General features: G+C 36.2%; 1 protein-coding gene across 44 annotated transcripts in view; it reads left to right on the top strand.

Annotated features, from left to right (window-relative positions):
• The window catches only part of PTPRD (protein tyrosine phosphatase receptor type D), a 1,159,824-nt gene that overhangs the window by 1,097,248 nt on the left and 40,795 nt on the right, over positions 1–21,781 (top strand). For all 44 annotated transcript variants that reach the window (XM_064736588.1, XM_064736631.1, XM_064736633.1 and 41 more), the window contains one exon: positions 11,344–11,519. In XM_064736588.1, the coding sequence (XP_064592658.1) occupies positions 11,344–11,519 (176 nt within the window). The remainder of the gene's footprint in view (positions 1–11,343; positions 11,520–21,781) is intronic.

Below are 21,781 nucleotides of genomic sequence, written 5' to 3'. Positions count from 1 at the left end.
TTTACCAATCAATATCTTTATGTAGTTATATAAAAAGTGTTAATTAAAGCACTTCCAGCAAATTCCTGTAGTGACAATCTTCTTCTGATGCTTGTCAGCAACGTGTTATGAACTTGCACTAAAAAGTACATTCACGTGTAAAACTGAGTGCATTAGGTCCCTGTATATATGCCAGTGAGTTATCTGAAGTAAATTAATATTGCTGCTCACTTATACTAACACTACAAAGCAAACGTAGCAGTAAACAAACATATTTGAATTGAGGCATTTGTTGATCAGTGAAATTATCAAGATATCTGCTCATTGAATTTTACTTGCAAAACCTTAATGTGGGAAAAAAAATCAGTTCATCCTCATGTTCTCTGGGGAAATTTTAAAAACTCTCTCTTAGAAGTTTAATTTTAATTTCCAATTTAAATATCAAACTAGAGTTTTTAAACAAATGCCCACTTGCAGGCATTTTTGAGAGTATCTCACTGACTAAACATTGACAGTGTGATTTAGTGAGAGCTTTTCGTTATATCTTTCTTTGCTACAAAGCTTCCCAAAATCATAAGCACTTTAAAGTGCTATCTCAAGCAAACTGTTACAGGTAGCCAGTCCTAGGTGTTGTGTCTGTTTTACCAAGCATCAGGACACACTGGTTTTCACTCAGAGGATTCTCTTTATGTTTTTCCAATTCTGCCTTACTATTAACTTACTTCCTAGGTTGAAGACGGATTTTCAGTTTATTCTATGTTGTTGACAGTCAGGTATTAATGATGGCTGTAATAAAAAAAAAATTATATATTTAAATGACACAATTTAAATGAAGGTAAGAGTTGTCTTTAGTTAGCTCCAACAGGACTTGCATACGATACATAAGACAGAGGGATCTGTATTCAAGGTCGTAGTTATTTCAGTCATAACATGGTACAAGTTAAACTGCAAGAATTTTAATTTATGGTTATAAACAGCTGCTTATCTTTAGCTACTCCAGACCTGAAGACACTGGATTTATAGGTGTAATCCACTTTAATATTAGCTTCTTGGTGAAGAAAAAGGCAATCCCACTGACTGAAGTTTAGATCTTTCCTCGCTCATTGCAGCTGCATACCATAGGCTTTGATAATGCAGATAAGTGCTTCTCAAATGTATTAGCAAATTTTAATGATTACCTTGAAGAATTTGCATATGATAATCTGCTTATATTTATCCACCTTTGAGGTTCATGTAGCAGTTCTGACAAGATTTTTTTTTGGCAACATACAATTTTTCATATTGCCTTGTAAAAGAATATGGCCGTGTAGAAACCTGGCCCTACCTGTGTCAACACTAAAGAGAGGCTATTCTAATTAGCACTATATGTGATGTAACTCAATAAATATATCCTTTCCTGTCTCTCTGGTCCACACAAGAGGTCAAAGTACATGGTCTGGATAGGTCAGGCACAGCAGCTGGACAGGGTTTCCGAATGGTATTCTTCAGAACAAAATGCTGAACTGGGAGATAACCTTTTGTCTAACTGGCAAAAAGAAGACTCTTTTTTTCCAGGGATTTTGCTTGGAAAAAGAGTTGTGTAAAGGAGGAGAGAAGGAGAGAAAAAGAAAATCAAATGCAATCAAATTTATTTGCTAATTTATATATTAGACAGCTGGACTGCCATATTTCCCTGAAATTTGGTTCCCTTTAAAAAAATTAATATATTCAGAGAATGAGAAGAAAATTTAAGAGGCAAAGCAGAAAATGTTAGTGAAAGTAATTGAAAGTATGAAATTACACAGTTCATTGGACTATGTTTTTGCATAAGTGATAGTAAAAATGCAGAAAAAATATTTACATTGTACCTGGAAAGGATTGAGTATTTTAAGGAGCAGGGACAAAAATATAAACAAACTGTAATGTTTGTTTCCCTTTTTAAGTAAGAAATACCATAATGTGGCTAAAATTTCTAAATCTTTCATAGTCACTGAGCCTACAGAGAGAAAAGTATTATAACCATTTGTAATATTGATGTTGGATGTAAGACCACAAATGGAATATTCACCCATTTGGTAATTTGCATTATTTTAATTTTTTCCAAGTCTTTAGATTATGCTAAAAAAGCATATGGTGAATAAATCAAATATTGAATGCCTTTTTACAAGATGATATTTAGTCTTGAAAATGGAAAAAATTTAATATATCATTATGCCCTTAAAAATTCTTATTCCTGGTATTTTACATGATTGGGTAGATGAAATTTTGTGTATTCACCTTCAAAAGTTTAATAAATTGGTTTTAGCATTTAGTAAAAAGTACTTGTCTTTCAGATTTTAAGTAGATATTTCAGATATGAAAATACACAGTCTGGCCAGCACTTTATTCAGTTGATACCTGTGTTTCTTTTCATGTTACCAGGGAAAACAGTATTTGGAATATTACTTAAAAATGAATTCTCCTTTATCTATGATACTATAGAGCTTAATCAGGACCTGAATTTGGGCTACAGTATATTTTGTTACAACTATTTGGAGAATATTTGGTACATATATGCATGTACACATACATGTACATGCCTACACATAGGCCTCATCTGCATGTCTTTGATGGTCACAAGAAAAGTAATATTATTAGTGAGGTTTGAATAGCAGCTGAGCCTTTCTAATGAGAGGAGCTCCATTTTACACCTAGACACTTGCTTGCTGTTAAGAGCAAGTCTATATGAAGTAAAGACTAAGCATCTGCCAATCTGTAATCCTACACTGATGAACATTTAGCATCTTAACACTGTTGCAGGAACATGGAATATTGTAATTGGTGCTTCAGAATAAGACACAAGGCCAGTTTTGTGCCGTAGCCGAACTCTGTTGCCTGTTCAGAGTGACGACTAGAAAGTCTTGAGAAGCAATTTGCACAGATTTGAAATTAATTCTTTCCAACTATTGATAATATCAAATTGTTAAAAATTGTATTAGCCCTGAAACACGAGGCTTACTAACACTTTCAAAGTATTTATTTTGGCACCCTTCATAACTCGTGTTAAAACCTTATTTTGAATTCCCACTAAGTTCCTGACCTCTCTAATTACATACAGTATGGAGTTCCACAACATAATTACTCATTTCACAGAAATATTTTTGTTATCACTGTTTAAATTTTTATTACATTAGATTTCTCTTCGGAGAGAAAACCTAGGTTGGATGTGATAATTTGGTTTTCCTCCTGTAAAGAAAATTTTACTTTGCAAAATTTTGTTCCCATGTTCTTGAAATCTGATTGAAGTCTTGAAATCAGCTCATGTTGTGCTGTCTTTGGCTGTTTCTGAGATGGGCACTTGGAATTTTAAAGTATAATGACAGAATGTTAGAATTTTGTGAATTTTATTATATGCATCCAAATGGATTTAAGGGAGAATTTACTGATCAAAAGACGAACAGATTGAGTTAAAACAGCTAGATCTGTGATCCTCAACCTCTAAGAAATAAATAAAAATTCAGGGGGTGGGGAGGGAATGGATGAACATTCTGCATATTAAAATGCCTTGCCGATTCTTTTAGGAGATATTAATGACTAAAAGTCTTCTATATGTGGATGTATTTGTATAAGGCTAGTTATTAAAAGAAAAAAATACCTATTTCAGCATGGTAATTTTTTGGGGGGGAGAAATTTAGTGACTTTTTAAATTCTGCAAAAAAACTAGAAAGCTCTGACTGTAATACAAATGGTCAAAAAAGAAAAGGCAAGAAGCTGCTAATATTTTTATTTGTCTGATGGCCAGTTGCCAGTAAATTGGCTTTGATTATGCAGACCATCATTGTAAGATTTAGAAATTGTTTGGAGCATTGTAACTATGGAAGAGTCATGACCTGCACAAACTATTTGCACTCTGTCACATTGCATTTATGTTACTTTCTGCTAACAATAGGAACTGAATGGCCCCTCACCCTACAAGTTTGGAGTGCCTTAAAAACAGCAAAAGTATTTTGGTGATGGATACAGAAATACCCATATAGAATATGGATGCAGAAAGATGGGTGAAGTGATTTCATGGTGTTAGGGCCCCTGTGAAGTAGATTTCATAGGGTAGATGTCATGGTGCATGTCTTGACAACAATGCTGATACAAGCTGTAGGTGTATGAGCCTACTGATAGTGTAATAGTCACAACTTGAATGCTGCCATTCTTGATACCCTTAAGATCTAGTCAGAACAATTTTTCCTGCCTATGTTGACATAATTTCCATTGGGAAAAACTCCAAGAAAACATCTGGTGGCTTTGCTCTTGACTGACTAACGAAGATTTTGGTACATGTTTAATGTGAACACTCATATTGAAACAGGGTTTTGCAGGAAATACCAAACCAGATACCATTTCCTTTCATATTAGTAGAGACACTCGGCATCTCTTTGAGTGCATAATTTAGAGTATAAATTCATTTTTCTATTCAATAAAAGATTGCTTTGTCTGTTAACTGCTGTGTTACTCAGCGTTAAATAGATCACTAAACCCAGTTTCAGACAACAGTAAAATAATCACAGTATGATGACATCATGTTAGTTTTAAATATCTGCTTTGTAGTGTTGTGCAACATACTGCCATCTGCACATACTGTCATGCATTTTGGATCATTTCCTGATGCAGTGCTCTTACCTATGCCTCCGAGGACCTGCACAGAACAATCTGTTTATTTCCCTTCTGGACTTCTTAATACTAGACAGTTCTTAGACCAAAACAAAACAAATTCATGCTGAGTTTTGGTTTTTTTTTTTTTTTTCTAAAGGAGCTTCTCCATTTTTCCATGTCTTTCTGCTGGTCATTTTCCAAGTTTCTTTTCTCACCTGCAATCTTCCAAATTCCTCATCTTGCCTGCAGATCTTCTACACTCTTAATTCTTCGTTTGCATACTTACATTTCACTTTTGTCACTTTTTCTCTTTCCTTTCAAATACTTCTCTTCCGCCCTCTAAACAATCCCATTCTTTGTCAGGCCTCATTCTGCATCTTCTGCCTATCCCTTTCTGGCATTGCCTTGTGTCTATAAATTCTCTCTAATTCAACATTTCCCTTTGAGATTCCATATCATCCATCTTTTCCCTCTTCACCAGACTCTCCTAGTCCTCCTAACAGTCTATTCACAATCCAGCTATCTATAGGTTTTCTTTTCCTGACATTTCTTTTTCCTTCTTCATCCTTCATCTTTTCCTTTCCTTCATCCTTCTAGGATGATATGTAGAGGATTTTCCTCAGTCTTTGTAAAAAGCCATCATTTTACAAACATTTACTACTGGAGTACTTCTTTGGTTTGGTGCTGCTCCATATTTCAGTGACTTCTTAAAGTACAGATTTGTGCTTAGACCATTTCAATTTGATCATCTGCTTAACTATATAGATTTCATGTAACAAAAGCGTCCACAGAAACACTAGTTACTGTCACCTAGCACCTGTTCATTGGCCAAGGTGATTAAGGAGTGACAGTTGATGTAATTTTTTTGGATTTCAGCTAAGTTTTAGTACCTTCTCTCATGGTCTGTGTTTTTGGACAAAATGTCCGGCATACATGGACATATATATGGATAAGCACATCATGTGATGGGTGAGCAACTGGTTCACAAGTCAGGCACAAAGGGTTGCAGTGGATGGGGTGGCATCAGGCTGGGGACCTGTCATTAGTGGGGTTCTGTAGGGCTCCACCTTAGGGCTGGTGCTCTTCAACATCTTCATAAATGACTTGGATGCAGGACTGGAAGGGATACTAACCATGTTTGTAAACTATACGAAATTGAGGAAGCTGTTGACTCCTGTGAAGTCAGGGAAGCTCTACAGAGATGCCTTGAAAAATCAGGGGGCTGAACAATCAACAACCACAGGAAGTTCAACAAGACAAAGTGCCAGATTCTGCACCTGGGATGGGGCAACCTTGGAAGTACAGACAGTTGGAGAATGAGATGCTGGAGAGCAGAAAAGGACTTGAGTTGAGCATGAGTCAGCAGTGCCCTGGCAGCCAGGATGGACAAACATGTTCTTGGGAGCATCCAGCACAGGGGGAGCATCCAGGGGGCCAAACATGTCCTCAGGGGCATCAGGCACAGCACTGCCAACCAGGGCTGCAGTCACAGCCCATGGCAGGGGGCACATTGTTGTGGTAAGTTCTCATCAGGCTGAACAAAGAAGCCCGACCAGGATTGAGGTCTCTTGTGCTTTTCTTCTTAAGGCATGCCTTAACTCCAACAATCAGACAACTGTTTAGAATCACAAAGTGTTGTCTAGCAAGCCTCTACATTCTTACTATTTGCTTCCACAAATGTGGTGGCTAGCAAGCCCTTAGTTTTGTACAGTACACTAAGATAGCTCTCACCTCCTAAAATTAACCCCTCAAAGGTTCTGGCTAACAAGCCACAACACATGTCCACATCTCCCCACTCCTGCAATAAAGTTCAGTATGGATCAGACAAAGCAAGAGAGAGAGAGAACAAAGAATATCACCCCAGACTCCACATTGTTCCTCCCATGTGGATGGTGCAGGGCTGGGGTGGTGCGACAAAGAAAGCAAAAGAGAAAGAGATGAAAAAGAGAGGACAGTAAGGGGCCTGATCTGCATTCTTTTATAGTTAACCTGATGCATGCCTCTTATATAAATTAGATTTTTCTCACTGTTTTGTTCACACATGCACAATGAGCCTGTGGTTTTTGCTCTGGCATTGTTCAAAACACCAGACATTGATTTAAAACAGTAGTACAACTTCATCAACACTCCCAGTTCATCATGGTATTTTTCCAACTTGTTTACAAGCATGACAGAATTTAATCCTATTACTTCACACTATTTATGCACATGACTAAAAGCACATGTCTTAGGGAAGCAGCGCAGAAACAAAGCTTTATAGTTTAATTTATTTTAAATAGAAAGGCTGTTCAGTACTCAGCCTTTGTAAAGGCTTGAAATAATTTCATTATTTGATTTCAGTTTGTGAATAAAATGTGAAGTCTAATTAAAGTTATTTGAGATTATAACTCTCTTCAGGAAATCAAGTGAATCATTCCTAGAGTCTACATTATTAGCCTTGTGGATCTGAGTCTATGTTGCAGTAAGCTGTACTGTCATCTCAGCTCATGCATTCTCAGCATAAATTGAGAGCAATACAGTTCATGGGGTTTTTTATCTTCTGTACTTTAATTGTGGCATTGCCTAATTTTATTTCATTGCTCATTCACTTTGACTATATAAAAACTAAACATTGTTCTCTTGAGATATTTAAAAGTGGATTGTCTTTAGTGCTGAACTACTCATTTTATTCTTCCCCCATTGTGCTTAACTCTTGTCTGGCTAAATTAAAAGATTGCAGACTCTGGCCATTCATCACCATATTTGAAAATGCTACTAGAAAATAGTTGTGGTAGAATCATGGCTCAGGAGCTTGGTCTTTAACTGACTTCTTGTGCAGAAACTGTGTCTCTGCTTTCATGAAACTTACAAAATTCAGGTTATACTGCATAGATTACCCTAAATTTATACTTCAGGTATGCCATCCTGATGCCAAAAGACTTAGGTAAAGTTCATATCAATTTTACAGAATTTGGTTGCTTTGTCCCTTTTTTGACCCATGCTTTTACAGAACAACTGACCTCTCTTAACTATGAAGCCCAAATTTAAGTAATGATGGCAATTGCTGCTGTGCTTGTGGGTATGTTGCCTGCAAGCTATGGCAGCTAACAAAAGTTTGCAGGATTTCATTGTACTGCAGTCAGACTGGTTGTCATTTGATTGTTTTTGCACTATTGGACTTGACACAAAATTGTTCTGTTTTCTCAGCTCAGAATGAGGTTATGGCCAGAAAAGTCATTTCAGAAAGGGAGATTTTAATATTTAGATTTACTTTTTTTTTTTTATTCTTTGTCATTGTAGATATTTACAGATATTAAATTTTTGCATTTGTTGTTTTTAACAAATTCATTAGTCCTCTCATGATGAAGCACCTTCCCTAGAGGGCTTTAAGGATTTTGGAGCAGGATGTGAAACTGAGGTCATGCATGAAAATAGTGATGAAAAGAGACTCTGTGAGAAATGGGTACAATACTTAAAGGGACTATGAGAATGAGTAGAGAACAGAGAACATCCCTAATTGATACTGTGTGAGAGAGAGAAAATGGAGCTGATTCTGAATCAAGTTGTTCTCTTGATCTCAGCAAATCAAGTGTTATTGAGTACTGTACAGTAAGTACTATTGAGAACTGTATTCTGCTAGCAATAAATGCTTGATGCAAAGCTCAGTGCAAGTGTTGAACCAACATGTTTTGTTGTTTTTTTTTCCCCCCGAAACTTCATCGGTTAATTCATTAATAGTTGCTCAGGGCCTGTGGTAAATGGAATTTCATGTCCATGTCCCAAGTATATCCTCATTTGGTGCAGTGAAGCTGACTTGCCTTGAAAAATAATTTTTCTAGCTAAAGGACATACAGAATTTTTCGTGTCCACTTTACAGATAATAAATAAATAAAGTGGAGAAGCAAAGTGAAAATTTCCACTTTAGTCTATATTTGAAGAAATCTTCTTTGCATTTGTCAGTAATTCTTAATCTTAATTCTTTCTAACTTGAATCTTAGATCAAGGAAGGTGTAATCTGAAAGCTTTTCTTCATTCTAATTGAAAGAATTAGAATTTATTTAATTTAGAAGTTATATATTTTAATATAATTTGTCAATAAATTCAATACAAATTATCGAATAGAAAGAGAATTTACAATTTCAGGATTCTTGAATTTTTTTACATCAGGTACTAGTATTGGTTGCTAAAATTTGTAAAGATCATTCTTTAGGGAACAGCTTGCAATAGTTCTCATGCTTAATTTTCACACTGAGTTTGTGCATTATCAGTTCCAGAGGACAGCTTTCCCAGAAGATCATTTAACCACTTTACAAAGTGTTGTTTTTCATTTTTTCCTCAGGCTTTTATTTATAACATGTGCTTCAAAGTATGATACTAGGCATCATAATAGAATTCTAATTTATGCAGAAAACATTTCTTACCAGCTTTCTCAGTTCCTTTGGTAATAATACCCAGTTGGTGTAGATTTCTCCTGTTGGCTTCATTCTTCTTTCTCATCTGTTTTGTGAAAAAAAGTTTTATTATCTTGATAAAGGAAGAAAATACAACATTGTGCCTAGCAGTTACATTTTCTATATCATTAACTCCAACATCCACAATAAGAAGTGTCACGTGAAACAGCTTCAGATCTACAAGAGTGATGCTTTTGAGCTCCACTTTCTGACTTTCATGGAGGGGAATCATCCTTTTCAGCTATGGACTATGCAGGTTAACAAGTTTTTTTATTTTGTTTTATTTTTCTCCTGAAGAGACTTTCAGTCAGGTCAAATCAGTCAGACAGTCTGCCTGTTCCATTCTTGCATCTTGCCTGAGGAGTGCCATTTTCTGTCTCTCTTGTAACCCTGAAGTCACAAGGTCTTTCTATCTCTGAAGTATTTTGTTAGGATTTTCTTCTAATTGTGTGCAGAAAGTAAAAACAAATTAAAAATTTAGTTTAAATATGATTTGAACATATGAAACAAGAACGTATATGGAACTTTATTGAGCATGAAGGCAATTTTTTTTACTGGACTACAGCTGCAGTATCCCATAATCTGAATAATTTCCAGATTATATTGGATCTTACTTACTGTGAGATTTAGTCTGTGAGTTCATTCACTGCTAAGTTAGTAGTGGAATGAAACATTCAGGTTTACTCTGAATAAGTGTTGAAACAATTAAAATTGTAGCTTAAAAGGAACAGCCTATTTTAAAGAGGTACCCCTAATTTCCATTCAAATTAAAAATATTTTGGAAGACATTTTCAGATGTGTGCTACTTATAGTCAGGAAAGATAGGAGTGTGCAGCTCCAGTAATTCCTGATTTGGGGCCACTAGCAGGAGATAATGCATCAGAATCTATTTGAAGATTTTGTTTTTGACAAAGATCTTGGGAAATACTTATTTACAATGTATTCTGTTTCATAGACAAAGAAACTCAATTTTTTTGCTTTGATGAGGGAAAACAGTCATAGCTGTAGAATAAATCTGGAGCTGGTATCATCATCTTGACTCTTGAAAGATTTTGTGGAACCTCTACCATTTTTTGGGGTTGTAGAGTTGTGTGTGGCAGATTGGCTGCATAAATATAAATCATTCATTTCTGCTCAAATAAGTAACTTCTGTCAATTACTTCAGCAAAACTTACTAAGTTGCAGATCATAATATTCAGCTAATTAACACTGCTTTGCCATTCAGCCAGCACTGAGATCTCACATGAGTATCTTATTTCTTTCTCTCGTCATCAGTTAAAACAACAGCAGGGACATAACAATGGTTCCCTCAGTGCTTTATCTTTTGGCACACATGTAGTCTGAGTTAAAAGCTGGGTGCTGCCTACTGAATTCAGTAGTGGTCTGAGAATTTTAAGTCCATTTTTATCCATTTCCATGAGCATGCCTGCTGTATTAGAGCAGAATAGTAATGTGACCTTTGCTACAGCTGACACACCTCCTTGGCCTGGGTAGGCAGATGTTCCAATCCAGGCATCCTATGGCACACCCTGAAATACCCAGATTGCAGCCAGGAGCTGGCCTGCTCCCTTGGGGCTCTAAGAATGGACATGTGTCTGGTAGACACAGCCAAAGTTCCTGCATAAGTGTTGTCCAAAATACCTGAGCCTCAAGCAAATGATGGTGTAGGTCCCATGTGCACAGAAGTCCTGGATCCCACTTCTTTTAATTCTTATTCAGTGTTGCAACGGTCTTTATTTCTTGCATTCACCATATAGAAAATTTCACTGTTTCTTAAATCTGACTTACATAATGTGTTTTGTTACAATAAAACTCATAATTATCTTAGCATTTAATGGAGAGAATAAATATAGGAGTGATATTAATAGTCTTCATGATATTTTTTTTTCCTTATGTATTTAAAGGAATTGCAGTGACCTCAACAAAAATGTTTGAGGAGCCTACTCAGGGTGTCTGATTGGGAATCCTCAAAGGGCTCTGTCCCAGGTAGCACTGCCATATTTTGGCTGTCTGCAGTTAGCATCAGACCAGCTTTTAAATGCTGCTGTGTTGACCCCCAGGTCTCTCTGCCTGATACAGATTTTCAGGCTTCTTTTATACTTCTTATCACACAAAGTCGGCTGTTTCAAAAGAACAGTTATTCCCAGAGACACCACCATGCCTCTTGACTCCACAGATGGCCTACCCTCACATGTAAGTACCCATGCACTCTCTGGCACACACAGCAAGCCAGGATTCATCAAATCCAGTCTCGTGGGATTGTTCAGCCCTTGTAAAACAGGTTGGCAGAGAAGCTGTGCCCTGTGTTTTCACTCTCCTCTCTTTGCAGGCATCCCGGGCAGCGACTATATCAATGCCAACTACATAGATGGATACAGGAAGCAGAATGCTTATATAGCAACGCAGGGGGCACTGCCAGAAACCTTTGGCGACTTCTGGAGAATGATGTGGGAGCAACAAGGTGCAACAGTCGTCATGATGACAAAACTAGAGGAGAGGTCCAGGGTAAGGAAAACTTATGCAAGGTTAAAAATATTGTACCTGAGTTACCACCGATGTCTGTGTTTTGTTTTCTTCGTGTATGTTTGCCTGTCTTCTTTATATGTGTAAAAACTGAGGGGATTTTTAGGTTACCACAAGTTTAAAGTGCCACAAAAATTACTTATGTATAGGACATCTTGCTTTCACTATGAAACTACCAAGTCACAACATTTATTTAGGTTTTTTTTATGCTCTGGAAAATTTTTAATTTTTTGATCTCAGTAATTTTGGGGGTTGTTTTTTTTTTAATCATGTTGGAAATCTTATGAGGTGACCAAAAGAGTTACTTCCTCTGTAGTAATAAGAGCATGATTGTATCATCCTGTAATGAGGAAGTTAGTGTATGTCAACAGCATTCAGTTCTCAGTTTTAAATGGTATAAATTCACCGTTGTTTAATATCAATGAAGATTTGCTTGAGAAACTTTTTTTTTTGAGCACATACTGGTAGCTAGGAAAATTACAACAGCACATGCAATAACAGAATACAAAATTACCTGTGCTATTTCAAATTCAATTTTGCAGACCGAAGTAAAATTAGGAAAGTAAAGCACTAAAACATACAGATATTGTTCTGATAATAGCATGATACTATTCAAATAATTAAACTATAGACTCTACTATTAGAAGAGTTTTAATAAAATATGTGCTATATGTAAAGGGAAATAAAAAATAGTAATTAGGTTTTTAATAAGATAAAGAAAGTGATAGAAAGTGTAGTGACAGATCATGGTGTGTTGCATGAAGATTTACTAGCGGGCCCATATTTGGTGGCATTTATCAATTCTAAGAGTGGATATTATTAGAGAGGAAAGAGGAAGAGAAGAGAAGAGAGAGAAGAGAAAGAAGAGAAGAGAAGAGAAGAGAAGAGAAGAGAAGAGAAGAGAAGAGAAGAGAAGAGAAGAGAAGAGAAGAGAAGAGAAGAGAAGAGAAGAGAAGAGAAGAGAAGAGAAGAGAAGAGAAGAGAAGAGAAGAGAAGAGAAGAGAAGAGAAATGAGAAAAATCATCAGCAGCAGTCAATCAGGAACACAAACAAGTATTTAGCCATCAGTGGTGGATCCTCTGTCAGACTTTTTCTACAGTAACAATAGTTACCTCTTTGTGTCAAGAGGTACTTGAAGTTCTCACGGGTTGTTTGTGGTTCTGTTACCATTGCTGGGAGCACACGTTGGCTGGGCAGAGTGCTGCACAGCTGGTTCATTGCTGAGCTCTCTGCAAAAACATTTATGTGGCCTATATCATAAGACAGAAACTTAACCAAACGTAGAAATCAGAAACTGGGAGAAAGAAGTGGTGATTCTAACATCAGTGGTTATCACTTCCCTTGGGTCCAGGCCAATTGCAGTAGAAGGGTTTTCAAACTCAGACAGTGAATAACAAACACTGCTGCAGCCATTCTGAGGCTCTCTGTCCTAGAAGCTTGTGTGAAGGGTCAGGAAGCTGCAAGTGGGAAGCAGGCTGCAGAACTGCAGGTGGAAGGTGGAAAAAGCTAAGGCAGCGAAGGCTCTGTGCAATGAGTTAAAAAATGCCATATAGATGGGGGATCAAGAAGAGTTCAGTAATATAGAAAGACATTACAGAGGAGGACAGAAGATTTATCATCCAGACCGGTTTTGAATCAGTAAAAGTATCTTAAAGGAGTAACTGGATAATAGTTGATATTTCAGTAGTTCATGGATGAGCTCCGTTTCAAAATGAAAATATTTCAGCATGTGTCAGCTTGGAGCAGGGTGGAGTGCACCATGAAGTCTAATGCTGTACTGTGTTGGCATTGATGTCTTTTTCATATGCTTGGATACCTATAATTGCAATGATTACGTAACTTGAACCTCTTGGCAGCAGTCATTCCTTTCTGGAGGCTTGCCAAAACATATATATTTACTCTTTTACCCTTTCTGTCATTTCTGTAAGTAGAGTAGGTTTTTTGCAGTTCAAGCAATGTATAGCATTCTAATTATAGAATCACTTCCCACATGTAACTTCAACCTACATTAATACCACTGCTTTCACATACCTGATGGCAATTAGTACATAGCACATGGTAATTTTAGCAGAATTTTTAGTTTTATCTTGGGTCTACAGACCTTGTCTAGTCCAGGCACTGCCTGTTTGGAATTGAGAAAATGTAATTCTGCCCATTTCTTCACTAATTAATTCATTAAAATTGCTGGTAAATGACACCAGAGCAAAGAAAAAAATCAGTTCCTAATAAGCAGCCCATTGCAAAAGGTGTATTTAAGTACTTGAAAGTTTATCTTAATACTGCAGGCCACAGACAGCCACTGTCTAGAAGGATGTTTTGATGTAGCTAAATGAAATTCTTCTCTTTCTCTCCAGTAATTGCCTAGCAGAGTTTTTAGCTAGCTCTAGCCTTTGCTGGCTGCACCCTAAAAAAACACTGATCAGAATAGTAATCACCCCATAAGTGATTAGCATTCAGAAGCAATACATGCTCTAAGTGGAATAAGAAACTAGACATTCTAGTCAATGGATTGCTCATGCATTCAATGCTTATATTTGTGTGGGTTTTGTGCATAATTTAGCGCCTTCTGTGTTCATAGGCTGAATTTGATGCATTCATTGCAGAGCATTACATACCAGCTATCCAGTACATAACTCAGCTCCCAGTCTCAGAGTCAGCAGCTCCGTGAATAAGGCATACCACTTACCACTTCTAATACAGTAGCTGCATGTAATGTAATTAATGGTATTGATGGTGAGGCAGCACTGGGAATCCCTGTGCAGGGAAAAAAAACAGTGATGGCATTACATTGATACTTTTTCTTGTGCTATCATTTTTATATAGCATATTCTTGTAGAAGAAAAACAAGTGAGATTTCAAACATGAAATATAAGCACTGTTACATATCATTAGGGATGAAGAGCTTTGCTAATTTTGTTTCTCTTTCTCCTTTGATTCTGTTTTGATTGCTTTTGTGTCTTGGCAGCCTGATCATTATTCCTGCTGCAAGGCAAGATTGTTTCTCCCTCAGACTTTCTGCTTTCCATTTTCGTGTCGTCATTTCTGTTCAGCTAGCTTTTTTGCATTATGCAGTCCTGCAGCCTGGTATCAGCCTTTATAACCTGGACTGCATAGATAAAGATGAGGATTTTAATTGCATCTGCAGAAACAAAGTTGGTTCATTAGCATGTGTTAGATGTCTGAATGATTTCAGATTTGAGAATGTTCATATTTTACAGCTGAGTAGATCAAATGAAGATGTTACAGTGAATTCATTATTCATTTGTTTGCCTATAAGGAAGCTGCAGGAAAAAAAAGATCTTTCACTTATAACCTTTCACACTTAGTTGGTTTCATATTAAATGTCATCACCTGAATTTCCCTTGACCTAAACCCGACTGTAAGAGAAAGTCAGTCTCATCATTCAGCTACCATGAAAATAATTTGTATCAAAAAGGATTACACACATTGGCAGTGCATGGAACAGTATTAGTAGCGTTTTTGTCACAGATACGAGTTTAATCTTAGTGAAATAAAACAATATTGAAGGTTGTACAATTACAATATTGAAGGTTGTAAATTTGAGATTGAAAGAAAGCAGTTGTTTGTTATACTAAGGAAACATGTAAAACATGTAAAACTTTAATGTATGATATCTCTCTTTCCGACTTCTCTGTCTTCTCCTCTACTGCAAGCGGTACAGATTAAATTTTGTTGTTGTTTTTGAGTTTTGGATCAGGTTTTTTTTGCTCGTCTCAACTCATTGGATGTTCTGAGTACTCATGGGCTGTAGTGAATTGTGTGAATGATCAGATGAAAACTCTCTTTTTATAGCAAAACCTAACCATGTGGCCTCCAACAGGAAGCATATAGTCCTTCCTCCTTTTTCAGGGTAGGATACTATTGTAGATTGTCCACTTGCAAGAGGATTCAATCCTTTTCTTCTTTGCTTTGTAATTCTGTATTTTGAATACATTTGCTTTGTTATCTTGGAACTGATAGAACATACTTCTCTCATTAACCTCATTACAGTATTTTCTATGTTGAGACTCCATTGCCTAGGTTTAAAATCTTTTGACAAAAAAACCCAATCAGGTGAAAGCTAAATGAAAACAGTGATACTATCAATTATGCAAATATTAGAAGGTAAATAACAATACAGTGTCAATATCAAGTTGATATTGAGCCAGATTCTGAACTTCTTTACTGATGAGGAGGGCTTTAGTTTTCATAGTGATACTATGAGCTTCATTCAAATTTGCTAATGACTAAAGGAAAACATGAGAGAACTACATTGTGCCATTCTGTTAGCCTGATCCAAGCATCTGTTTGACTATCATGAGGTGGATATCATCATCAATATTATAAGCAAAAATTATCTAAAAAACCATATGTGTAGAATAATCATCTTGGTTTGTCAAGGTTTAACATCTTGAATCCTGAGTCTTCATTGGGAAGGGGGAGATCAAAACACGCCCAGTAGGAAAGTGAAGTATCCTGTTTCAGATTTATTCTCCATTATTGATACACATGGGACTATTTACACGGGTCCTGTATTTGTTCCATAAGAACATCAAAAGATAATTGAAAGTTCTTGGACTTATTGTCTCTCAACTTGTCACTGACACCTGAGAGAGTCAGAAGAGATGGCACTGTCATAGGAAAAGGTAAATGGACTTTTCCTGGTATTGCTGAAATGCTAGATAGGAACTCCTGTTATTCAAGTGTCAAGCATCAGAACACTTGTGTCTGAGTATTTCAACGAAACTTTTATAGATTTATAGACTATTCCATGTGTAAGAAAAATGGAAAATGAGTGACAGTAGAAATATCAAGTAGGTAAAATAATTGTTTGAGATTTGTTTTGCTTGGTGGGTTGATTTGCTGTTTTAAGGAGGATATAATAAATTAAATCAGGGAAGGCTTATTCAAGTTCAACTAGTACAAAACCCACAACGACTGGAAAATGTAATTGTACATTGGGACTCCTTAGTAAAAACAGCTTTGAAACAGACATTGGCAACCAAAGATTTCTAAGTCTTGCTATAGGAAAGGAAAAAATAAAGGCAGGTCTGGGATGAGTGCTACATTTTTCTACTCAAAATGTGCATGTTGCTAAGAGTTTTCTTGAATCCTGATTTGATACTGGCAGAGTAGGCACTGATATCTAATCTGTCTGACTTCATATGTAAGACAAAGCAAGAGTACATGCCCCTGAGTAAATAATAAGCACAGAAAATGAAGAATACAGTTTTCTTTTCTATATGATATGGATGCAACAGACCTTTATGCAAATGTGATGAAGTTAGTTTTCCATTTGTTGTGCAGGGCTTCTGCAGAAAATTTCAGATCTTTCCTCCTAAGTATGTTTGGGTAATACTGGAGGTATTACCTGTCAAAATACTGTTAGACATTTTCACTAAAGGAATAGAGAAGTCAGCAAGAGGTGCACTTAAAAATTAATTTAGGAATATTTTCTATGCTGTCCCATGTGCACCTGTATTCTACTGTATTTAGGCAAAATATAATTGATTTTTGCAGAAAACTTTCACTGGTGTTTTGTATGGGGCAGCACAGTTGTGTAAAAATGTAGGGTTTTTTTTCAAGTTGTGAAGTATATTTATATAGGAAAATATAAAAAGATAATTTAGCTATGCTTTGTAGCAACCAAAAAAACCATGTCTTTAACTGGTAGATGGTACATTAGCATATAAGACAGCAGATACTAATAGATAGGACACATAGCTGATGTCATTTTTTTATACTAAAATGTATTGTTTTACTAAAGAGGAATTAAATATGCAGTTTGTCATTGTTCATTCCCTAGTTTTAATGGTAAACCAATGCCTTCTGCACCAATAATGCACTATCAGAATTTTATTTCACCACTTTAGTGCTTGCTGCATGCTAAGATATGAGTCAGATGATGAATGAATGAGAGAACTGGGAGAAAAAAAAGGAAAACACAAAATTAAGTACACCATGTGTTCACCAGATTACAAAAATAAAAATGTGTAGGTTTGTACTGGGTTTTTTTTCACTGTAACAGAATGCCATGGCCACAGTCCAAGAATTGCTACACCATCTTACGAGGGAGAGTCACCAGTTGTAATGTCAGAATTGTAAAACTCAGTCATAACTGTTTATTATAGAAGGATTCTCAGAGGCACAAGGGCAGGAATGTGGTCAGCTCTCAATTTCTATGACTGAAATGTAGTCAGTCATAGGTGCTTAATGCATGCAAAAATCTAATCCAGTGAAGCGTGGAGTTTCTTTTTCTGGGCACATTTCAGGTGGAAGAGCCTGTGCCAAGGTTCCTCAACCAAAATACAGATTGTGAATATCATCCAGTAAAGTAGCTGTGGAAATGCTGTACTATGAGTAGGGTTAATTTTGTTATTTACACAGTCAATAGGCTCAAAGTCTGGTTATTTCAGCTTATATACATTTGAAATTGAGAACATACAGATTCAATGCCCCATGGGAAAAGATCTTGGTAAATTAGAGAGAATCTAGAAGAGAACAGTGATGATCAGATGCTGGAGAAATAGTAAGATTTTGATTTGTTTTATATATAAGACAGTGAAGGAAATCACAGTTGTCTTTCAGCATGTGAAAGGCTGTTAAAAAATTCCATAGCAATCTACCATTTTCCCTGCCTTTGGGGCTTTAAGGAGGAAGAAATAAGCTATGCAGTGAAGATAATTTATATCAAACTATTAAAGAACTTCTAAAATGTAATGTCAAGAATGGAACAACCTTGGTGGGATATTGTGTGCAGTGTCTTCCATTGTAAGCTTTCAAGGTGTGCCTGCACCACAGTCTTACCTGAAATGGTCTCTAGCTGGCAATACCTGGTATTGCCAAAAGTATTTTTCAAGGCAACCATCTAGGTTTTTTGTGTTATCATTTCGTGTGGTTTTTTTTAGCTGTTAGGGTAAACTGATGGTTTTCTATAAAAATAATATTTCCCTGAAGCAAGTGTATATGTAGCAAGTGGTTTAGTCAAAACCATATTCTAACTCTGCAGTTCGACTTTATTTTCTTAATTCCTTTGCTTGGTACTTGAGGTAAGACATATACTACTACCTCATATAATTCTTCTCTTAATACAGACAGAGGAACTATGCCACATGTAGAAAATGCCCATTGACCTTTTGAGTTAGAAGGTTAAAAATCCTGCTTGTTTTCAGAATTTACTGAACATAGCATCTTAGAATCATTAAGGTTGGAAAAGACCTTCATGAAATCCAACATTTTACCAAATACCACTGTGCTCCTTAAACCGTATTACAAAGTGAGATGTCCACTCGTTTTTTGAGCATGTCCAGGAATGGTGACTGCCCCACTTCCCTGGTAAGCCTGTTCCAATGCTTAACCACCCTTTCAGTGAAGAAATTTTTTCCTGGTATACAACCTGAACCTCTCTGCTGCAGTCTTTTCCTGTTGCTGGTTGCCTGGAAAAGGAGATCAACCCCTACCTCACACAAGCTCCTTTCAGGTAGTTCTAGACCACAGTAAGGTACCCCCTGAACCTTCTTTTCTCCAGACTGAACAACCATTGTATCCTCATCATCACTTACATTTGAGACCCTTCTCTGGCTTTGTGGCCCTCTCTGGACACATGATTAGTTCATGTTTGGTTTAGCATAGTAGTACATTACTTCAGCACATGGTGTTCTGTCAAGCAATTTGAGGCTTGAAAATGTCAGAGAGTGGATTTAGTATTGTTTATCAAAAGATGATCCTACTTTACCTTTTTTAGCAGTTTATGGTGAAAAACTCAAGGCCAGTTGCCCTTTATGGCAAGCAACAAATCAGGAAAATTTAAGTTCTTCTAACGGATGTCTCTGAAAAAGAATATTATTTTTTAACATTTTACATAATTTACAGAGCTTGTCCTGTGTTCTAAGGAAGTTAATGGATACAGATGGATACTGAGGTTGGTAATCAATGCTTTTGCTAGGGGAATTTTCTGGTACACATAACAGCAACTGTACAAAATACGTTTATGAGATGAAGAGCTTCATCCATGTAATAAACTAGTTATAGATAGCTCACCTTGGCTTGAAGTTGCATTCAAAAATCAAAATCCAGATTGAGACATCTAGGTCCAAGAAACACCTTCCAATGTACCTTTTTACATATTAGTTCTGTTTCAAGTGAACCAAAGACATAATAATAATAGAATTTTTTTGATCTGGTGTTTCTTTCTTTTGATCCTTTTGTTTCACTGATATTTTACATAATATTCATATCAGCTTAAAGATGTAGTTCTCTTTTATGGAAAATAGTAGATCTTCATTACAGCACTTGAATAGCAGGCTGAAATGTTCAATATGTTCTTCATACTGTAATATCTTATTCAGTGAAAGTATTATTCAGGCTGCACAGAGTGATCAGCCTTGAGTACAGGAGGATGAAACAAAAAGTAGTCAGCACATTCACTTTTCCAGTCAGTCCATTCATTTAAACCTTTTCAAGACGTTTTTGGAAAATCTTGCTGAACTTAACTGTTTGACAGACTCATCCTTCAAAATGAATTCATTAAAACCATGCCTTGCCTGCTGTAAGAAAGAGCTCAAAAAAGGCATGTCACACTGATATCAGCAGTACAGCTTTGAACTGTTCTTTGATTGTATAGATGAAGATGAAAATTGACATAGAGAACACTTTTAAACATGTCCAATATTCCTTTCAATATCTGTTTCCTTTTGTTTTAATAACCATACCACACTCTTTCATAGGGATCAGAATGGAAAAAATCTGGGGATAATTTCTTTAATTAATCAATTATCTTTCAGTGTTAACTGTTAACCTATTATTCATATCTCAGAAATTCCAGAAAGTAGGGGAGTCATGAGGGTGTATTTGAAGCCTTAGTAGAGGACTAAAATTTGTTATGAATTGGTTAGCCTATGGTTCATTTATGTTGCCTCCAGATTCTTACTGGAATTCTTTTTGTGGCTACTGTAATTAAGACGAAAATTCAAAACTTATTTATGACTATGAATTTATATTTTAATCTTTCGTTTAAGCCTAGACTGAACTCAATGAGTTGCACTAGATCAAATCTTGTTTAAATAAAATCAAAAAACGTGTCGGTATTCCGATTTTTTTTAAGCTGCATTATAATCTCAAATACTATTGTCAGTGTCTTTAAGCTTTAGAATCAAATCAGCCTAATCCTTAGGTGGCAAGGCATTCCTGGAAAAAGAATATGGCTTCAGTGTAAAATCTGTTTGAAGACAAAACACCAGCTGAAATGTCTGAGGCAGTAAATTAGCTGCTAGGGTTTGAGACAGGTTCCACCAGCAACAATTGGCACTACCTTTCTTATTGCATAATTATTACTGGCATTCAACATAATTTATTATGTTATTCTTCTGTTTTTGAAAGAAGGTCATCTGAAAATACTATAGAAAATTCTGTCTGCAAAAGTCCTTTTAGTAAGAAAACAGGAGCAAGAAATTATGTTCTACTGATATTTTGTATTCTAGATTCAGCATAATTAATATGCTGTTCTTACAGCAAATCATGTGCTATATGTGTCTGCCTTACGTTAGTTTCCTGTCTCTTTCCTGATCTTTTTTTTGTTTTGTCCTTACAATCTTAGATGGCTTGTAACAGCTGGTTCATGTGTTAAGAATCACCTGAAGGAGCTTTTCAGCATGAATGATGGAACTTTATACTGGAAAATTATTTCTCTACCCTTGAATGTCAGGAGTCTTTGTATTCATATGTTCATATGGAAATACACTTCCCTTCAGCTCTGTTGATGCATAGCAGCATGTTCTCTACTGTCTATGACTTGTTGAAGTGTGAATATCCATGAATATTAGGAACTCTGGAGCTGAAACCCGTCAAGTCTGAAAATGTCTCAAGCGTCTCATTTTTAATGAAAAAGGATGCATTTATATTTTTTTTACAGCTTTGCTTTCAGTGAATATTTGTACTTCCACAAAGAGCAAGGATTTGCATGGTCTGAGTGGAAGAAATGTAGAGAAAGAAAATATGTGTATGTCTGAGAGGCAAGTTAAGAAAATGTGCCTACCATTAGTTATGTATTCTAGCTACATCCATATGTATGGCACCTAAAAAGATTTCTTTCTATTGTATTTAGTCATTTGAGAGATGCTCTGATTTCATATGTAGTGGTTTTGGCAGTGTGCAACTTAGGATCATGGGTTGGGAGATGCTGTCAGGGAGCAGAATGGTCCCCCTGTTATCCAGGAGAAGTCAGAGAACTGCTGAGATGCTTGGAT

Source organism: Zonotrichia leucophrys, chromosome Z (assembly GCF_028769735.1).
Source record: "Zonotrichia leucophrys gambelii isolate GWCS_2022_RI chromosome Z, RI_Zleu_2.0, whole genome shotgun sequence".
NCBI classification, from domain to species: domain Eukaryota; kingdom Metazoa; phylum Chordata; class Aves; order Passeriformes; family Passerellidae; genus Zonotrichia; species Zonotrichia leucophrys.
The sequence above is the reverse complement of the archived record's forward strand: the minus strand, read 5'-3'. Positions and strand labels throughout refer to the sequence as shown.